This window comes from Ursus arctos, unplaced genomic scaffold (genome assembly GCF_023065955.2).
Source record: "Ursus arctos isolate Adak ecotype North America unplaced genomic scaffold, UrsArc2.0 scaffold_25, whole genome shotgun sequence".
NCBI classification, from domain to species: Eukaryota; Metazoa; Chordata; class Mammalia; order Carnivora; family Ursidae; genus Ursus; species Ursus arctos.
The window spans coordinates 3,835,604-3,842,806 of NW_026622930.1; the positions used below are offsets into that span (position 1 = coordinate 3,835,604).

Here is a 7,203-nt window from a genome sequence, read left to right on the forward strand (position 1 = left end):
CAAGCCTCAGTTTGTGCCTCAGTGAAATGGGGCTAAGAATTGTATTTATCTAAGAGGGTTGTTAGGATGACCAAATTGAATGATCCTGATACAGCCCTTTGCCTGGTGCCCGTCCCCGAGAGCAAACACTCAGATATCACTTCTTACTATTCCCTGTGGTTTGGGACATCACTTCTCTGCAGAGGGGTGTCCGCCTGGTATAGGGCAGAGGCCATGGTCCTCTGGTACCTCCCTCCCTCTGTGCCCAATAGTCTATCTCCTGCAGGTAGATGCCCAGAGGACAGTTGCTGGGTCAAGGGCAGATGGCAGGCTGACTCCTGCAAGGACACCTGTACCCTCTGTCAGTGGCAGATGGACGGCGTGCCCGCCCACCCCCGACCCCGGGCATCTGCTGCTCCTTCCCCTCCCCCTCTGACTTGCCCACTCTCTCGTCTGAGGCTCCCATGCCTGAGGCTCGGCAGAGACCCTAAGCTGTGGCCTAGGCTCCCAAGGTGGTCCCAACCCTCCTCCCTGGCTCTCTTCCTCCACCACACTCCCCTCTGCTTTACAGCTGCAGCGGGGGGCTTCTTGCTTTCTGAACACAACCTGCCCTTTTTGGCCTCCACGGGCTTTGCACCAAGGATGCCCTTCCCTCTGTGTCTTCCCAGATGGGCACTTGTGCCTCCAGGGGCAAAGGAGACCCTCTCTGTGGTCTCTTGTGATGCCCCTCCTCCCACTCCCTGCACCACATTACTAAGCTGACGGTGGGCCTCAGAGACACTAACGAGGAGATGACGGTGACGGTAACAATAAAAACAATGGCGCACCTGGGTGTCACAGTCAGTTAAGCCTTGACTTTTGGTTCCTGGCTCAGGTGGTGACCTCAGGGTCTTGAGATTGAGCTCCCACAGGGCTCCATGCTCAGTGCAGAGTCTGCTTAAGATTCTCTCTCCCTTACCTTCTGCCCCTCCCTTATGCTCTCTCTCACTCGCAAATGAACAAAAAAATCTTTAAAAACCCCAGGAACCAATAAGAACAGTGGCTATCTCAGCCCCTCCTCCCCACCGATCCAGCATTCCTTGAGGGCAGAGTCTCCTGAGGTGCGGGCAGGGGCTCAGGCATCCCACGGATCTGGCGTAAGTTAGCTGCTTGGACTAGATGTACGGATGGGTAAAGGGTGCCGGGTAGGGACTGGCAGGAGAAAGGTGTGTGGGGGTGGCAGGGGCGGTCATCAAGCACTGTGCGTCGTGATCCTGATTATGGAACCTATATCTGGGGATGTACTCATGTACTGTTGTCAGTAGGCGAAGTAGAATCTGGAAGCAAACACACCCGAGAGTTCACAGGGGCTAGCCCCGATGCGTGGGGACTTTGAGGCGTTGGCTTTCAAACATCGTCCAACATTTTTGATCTATCCTTCAGCAGCATTTCACATCAGCCACCTTGAATACACACATACCCCTGAAACAGCCACTTCAGGAGAGGATATTACCCCCGGGAAGTGTCTGCTGGTAGTTACATTGTATTTATTCTATCTCAGCTCTTACAAAATGCTTGACTTGATCTGGTAAGTTGATTTCACGACCTACTGCTAGGTCCTGACTTGCAGTTTGAACAGTCCTGCTCTAAGTGAAGCTTGACTTTCTCCTCCCCCTTCTTCTGTATATAAAATTTACTACCGAGCATAGATTTTTGTATTATCTTCATATTTTTCACTTAAAAATAAAGAAGAGACAGCACTGGGAAGACACAAAACAGCAAACTCAAGTAGACTTTCTGGAAGGCAGTTTAGCAAAATCTGGCAAACCAGGCATCTTTAAAGATGTGTGTGTGTTTTGACCCAGCGATGTCCCCTGTAAGGAATGTGCTGGTGGGGTAAAGTGGTGCGGGGCTGTGTGCACACGCTGCGCACTGCGTTTCTGTTTAGAATAATGAAATATCCCTCACACCCGAAGCACCCTGACTGTCCATTCAATGGTGTGGCAGTGGTGCCATTCGAGACTTATTTATTGACACGGAAAGAGGGTACCAGGAGTCAAAAATTAATGTCAGGCTACAATAATCCTGCTCTTGTTATTAAAATACATATTTACAAATGTGAGGGGACAGGGAGAGGCATGTTTGAAAGTGCTCACATCCTGAGGTTACCTTGGTTTGGTTTTATTTTCTTCTGACTCTTCTGAGTTTTCCTCGATGAGCACGCACTGTTTTCTTAAGAAGGAGAGATTTTAAAGGAAGAGAGAGAAGAAGAGAAGAAAGGAAAGGAAGAAACGAGGGAAAAGGAAGAGAGAAAGGGAAAGATGAAGGGAAGGAAGGGAGAGTGGGAGGGAGAAGAGAAAGAAGAGAAGGGGGGGTTGTGCAGGAATCTCCCTGGAGCCGGGAGCCAGGCGGCCGCGTGGGCAGTGGCAGGAGCGGCAGGTCCGAGCGCCCAGCGCTCGCAGTTTCGGTCCGGGAAGCCAGACGAGGCCGGGAGGGGGGTGGCGCGGAGCCGGCTCCGCGGGGAAGAGAGGTCGCGCAGCGCGTCCAGCCTGACCCCCAAGCGGCGGGCCGGACGAGGAGCGACCTCGGCAGGCTGTGGGGCCCCGCGGCGGCTGCCGGCGCTCCTGGGCCGCCCTCCGCTGCCTCCAGGCCACCAAATCCCCACCGGGGCCAGCGCCTGCAGGAGCTCGGGGCGGGCCCTCCCCGGCGCCCAGCCGCGTCTGTGCGGCTGGCTCCGGATTCTTCCTGGGGGTTTTGGGGTGAGAAGCAGCGCGCGGGGGGGAGGGGGAGGGGAGGAGATGCAGAAATACCATCTGTGCCAATTTTTTCTTAAAAGTTATTTTTTCAATTTAAATACTTTTAAAGCAAAAAAAAAAAAAAAATCCCAGCTCAAGGTGTCAGTTCCAAAAACTTTTCACAGAGGAGCAGCGTGGGGGCTGGGCGCGGAATTGGAGGAGGCGTTGGTGGAGCAGGGGCCTCTCTCCCACTCGCCTGCTGCACCCCCTCACCCCTGCAGAACCCCCTCTCACGTGCGCGCTGCTCACACCCAGGCGCTCACTAACACTCTCTCCTTCCATCCCTCGACCCGGACAGTCCTGGGGTCCCGGGCGGGAGAAGTTCGGCTGCCCCGCTTCCCCCACTCGCGATATGCAGGCTCTCCCCCCAGCGCTTTCTTCTGCCCCCACCCCCTTCCGCTCCAGGTGTCGCTAGCAGAGGGAGGTGGGGGGCGCGCTAATGCTGTGCTCCCAGCCTCGCCCTCCCCCAGAGAGCAGCAGGGGACAGAGTGACGGCCGGGGTTGCGCGGGAGCGCCCGGCTGGACTGCGGACGGTGCCAAACGCTACGGCCCCCTTCCCACCAGCCCCTGTCCCGGCAACAGCCATCCCCCTCTTTCCGGTCTCTCTCCGCTCCTCCATCTCGCACCCCTTCTCCACTACCCAGCCCCGAGCGCGTCGCAGGTGGTGGTGGTGAGGTCTGGCTCGAACTTGGGGAAGCGGAGGAGGGGCAGGACGAGGAGGTGTCCTGGGCGGGGGGCGCACCCCGCTCCACCCCCTCCCCGCACTAGGTGTTGCTGCTGGAGTGGTGGCGCTGCAAGCCCGCCCTCCCTTCCCCGTCTCCCCTCCCTCCGCCATCGTGCGCTTTGCTAGTCGCACCTCCCGCGGACCCCAGCAGCCAGGCGGGGATTGGAGGGTAGGGGGAGACAATTTTACAGGTGCGGTAAGGGGGCTAGGGAGGGGCGGGTGCGGGAACCCGGCTAGGAGGAGCCAGGTGCGGGAAGGGGTAGGGAGGAGCCAGGTGCGGGAAGGGGGCTAGGGAGGAGCCAGGTGTGTGGAGGCGCCCGCGGCGGTCCGGAGCGCCTTCCTAGCTGGTCCATAGCCCCCTTATCCTCCACATCGCCCCCTCCCCCACACCATCGGACCCTCGGAGAAGTTAGACGGGCGGCTGCAGGGGCAGCTGTAATTAATTGTGCGTGAGCGCAAGCGCGCGCGGCGGCAAGTAAGGACCCCCTTGCCTCTCCCGCCTCCTTCAAGAACCCCGCCCGGCCTGGCTTCTCGGTTTTTCTCCCGACCCCACATTCTCCACCGTGGGTGTGCGCGTGCATGTGTACACCCTTGGGCACCGTCCCCTTTACATACTCCTTGCCCTCCTGCGCCCCTGCCAGCGTCGGCTTCTTCCACCCACCCTTCCCCCCCCAGGGTCACTATGGGGACGCGAGCGAGAGATTTGTGTTTAATTCCTGCCGCTATTCAGAGCAAAGATAAATAAATAAATAAATAAATAAATAAATAAATAAATAAATGGACCAAAGGCAACCCGAAGCAGTTTACTTCAAGCTTTTATTATTGTAGCGTAAAAGAAGTTTATATACAGAGAGTATTTCCAACAAAACACTAAAAAATGGCCTTCGAATCAGGGGCCTCCCACTTCCCGGCCCCACAGTCGGCAGCTCTGCCGAGGAGGCCCCTCACTCGGGGTCTCCAGGCTCTCCTCTTATCTCTCTTCCCGCGGACTACTCTACCCACACTCCGTTTCCCAGGAGTGCCAGCCTCTTCCTTCTCCCTGGGGCGCTGCGAACCTCGCCAGTGCCTCTCAATCGGGCTTCTGGCCCAGAAACAGTACCCCCAGCCACCCTCTTTTACCCCCTTTATGGTGGTTTCCTCACAGAAACCCAGAGTACTTTCCCTCTCTCGTTTTGGGCGCTGCTGCAAGACCCCCTGCAATTCAGAACCAGCTCGTGGTCAAGACCAGTTAGAGACAGCTCGTCATCAGCAGTGGGGCTTGTGAGCACCCAAAATAAGGGGGGAAACAACCCTGTCCACGCTTCCCCATCCCAAGCCCCCCATCCCCAACTCAGGGACAAGAAATAGACACAAAAGCAGCAGGGCATCCCCTCGCTGCGAACGACAGGTGTGGGTCCCAGGCAACTAGGGCAAGCGGCAGGCGCTGCTGGAACCCAGCTGCGCTCAGGGTGCACCGGGGCCGCCAAAGTCTCTGTGCGAGGGGCCGCTGGGCCTGGCTGAAGGCACACTGGCTCTTCCCTCTGGGGAGGGGGTGTGAGAGAGGCAAGGGCCTCTTCGGGGACAAGTGGGGGTAGGGGAGGACCCAGGCAAGGGTGGCGTTGCATCCACACTCGGAAGGGGATTTTGAGCCACCCAGGCAGGTACAGGTGAGGGACAGTCACAGCGAGAGTCCGGGGAGGCGAGGGAGAATTTTCAGTTGGCTTGGCTGAGGGCACAGACTCAGCCAGCAGTCCCTGGCTCAGCACACCTGTGTCATTGGGCCCTCGGCAAACCTGACTCGTTTGGGGGCATTTGCACGTGGGCTTCGAAGGCTCGAAGGCATCGCCCGCCAAGTTCAGTCAACTGTCAAATGATTGCTTACACTCGTCGTGGCTGAGCCCCGTGCAGCTGCTCGTGATAGCGCTCCAGCCAGGTGCGCAGCTCAGACACCTGGTAGCCGTCGGGCCCACGGCCACCCTGGTACATAATGGTGCCATTCTGGATGACGTAGAGGCGCTCGAAGTAGGCCCCATAGGCCGAGCTGCTGGAGTTGGCCATGGTGTCGAGGACAAGAGAGCAGCTGGGCGCACCTTGCTGCAGTACCTGTGCCGCGCTGACCCGGTCCTCCAGGCTGCGGTGCTGTGGGATACTGTAGGGGGAGTCTGTGGTGACCCAGCCGTCTGAGGGGTGAGCTTCCTCGATGTAGATGATGAGGAAGTCGACGTCGCGCTGGTACTTGGTGACCAGGCGGTGGAAGGCGCTCATGCGCGCCATGAACGGTGGTCAGGTGCAGCTGCCGAAATTGAGAACCAGCGGGCGGTTTCCTCTCGCGTAGTCAAGGATGTGCTGGTTCTGGAAGCCATTGGGCAGGACCACCTCGGAGTTGGGCGCTGGACCGCCCTCATGCGCCTGCTTGAAGAAATCCAACTTCTGGCCGTGCCACACGGCCTTCAGCGACGCCAGGGTGCACAGGCGGTTGTCGTCGGACACGCAGACAGGCGGGTCGTCAGGGGGCACCTCCTCGCCGTCACTGTCGAGCTCCACTGCAGGTTCGGGCTGACCCCGGCGGCGGCGGCCCAGGAAATGCTTGCGGATGCACAGGAAGTCGAGGAGCCAGAGCATGAAGGCCGTGCCGAGGAAGCGCGGGAAGAGCACGAGGCACGAGGCCGTCTGGGCGCAGAGCCTCAGGGAGTGAAGCAGCAGGGAGCGGAGCATGGTGGCTGCAGCCCCTGAAGCCCCCTGGGACCCGCTACCTTCTCCCACCACCAACCGCGGGGCGGCCTGGCGAGGCATCTGGGCTTTGGCTGTTCGGGGAGCTCGATTTATAGCCGAGGCTTCAATTGGCGGGAGACTCCACCTCCGGGCCGGGCCCGCCCCCTTGCAACTTGAGCCCGGAGGGATCACCCAGCGGCGCGTCCAATGCCTTAGAAATCAAGGGCCGGGGGCGGGCTCAGGCGGCCGGAGGGCGGGGCGGCCCGGCCAGGGGCCGGCGGGGGCGGGGCCGGGCCCCCGAAGCCCGCTCTCAGGGGCGGGGGGCCCCGGTCGCTGCTGCCACCCGGGACGGGGAGCTGGACCAGGGACCCAGGCGTCCGCCGGGGAGATCCTCTAGCTCCAGCTAGCGCGAGCGCTGCGCGCGGCCTGGGTCCTGGCGGCCCGCCTCCGGCCCGCGCCCCTCTCGCCGCGCACCTGAGCGGAGCTCCCCGGCGGCCGCCGCGCCGCGCCGGAGCTCCGGTTCGCTTCCCGCGCGCCGCCGCCAACGCCGCCCCCGCCGCTGCTGCTCGTGCGGGGCCGCTGCCCAGGTGCCGCGGGAGCCCGGGTCCGCGGCCGCCGCTTTGCTGGCCCCGGCTCCCACCCCGCCGGGGACGCGGACCCGCGAGGAGGCAACTTTGGGCCCCCGCCGCCTTCCCCGTTCGCCCGCGGGCTCCGCTCGCCTCCCGGAGCCCGCCCGCCCGCCCGCTCGCCTCCCGCGCGCGCTCACACTCGCGCCTCGCACACGGCCGCCCCCCGCACGGCCCCGCCACGCACACTGCGCTCGGCGCCCCCCGCCGCTGCCCGGGGCCGCTGCGCGCTGTCCCGGCGGTGCCCGCCCCGTCCCATCTTGTCCCTGTTCGGCGCTGCTGTTCTCGGGTCAGCGGCCTCCGGGGCGCAGCAGGGAGGTGCGGAGGGCAGGGCCCGAGGGCCGGTTAGCGCCTGGCGCCGGAGACGGGGAGGGCCGGGGAAAGCAGCGCCGTGCCTGCGCCCCAGCCG

At 61.4% G+C, this 7,203-nt stretch overlaps 1 protein-coding gene across 1 annotated transcript; it reads right to left on the reverse strand.

Moving 5' to 3' along the window:
* Positions 1 to 4,274: 4,274 nt before the first annotated feature.
* Positions 4,275 to 6,408, reverse strand: DIO3 (iodothyronine deiodinase 3). The gene has a single exon (XM_026515295.4). It carries the CDS (start codon positions 6,247 to 6,249, stop codon positions 5,335 to 5,337), a length of 915 nt encoding a protein of 304 aa, XP_026371080.1. The 5' UTR covers positions 6,250 to 6,408; the 3' UTR covers positions 4,275 to 5,334.
* Between the last annotated feature and the right edge of the window lie 795 nt (positions 6,409 to 7,203).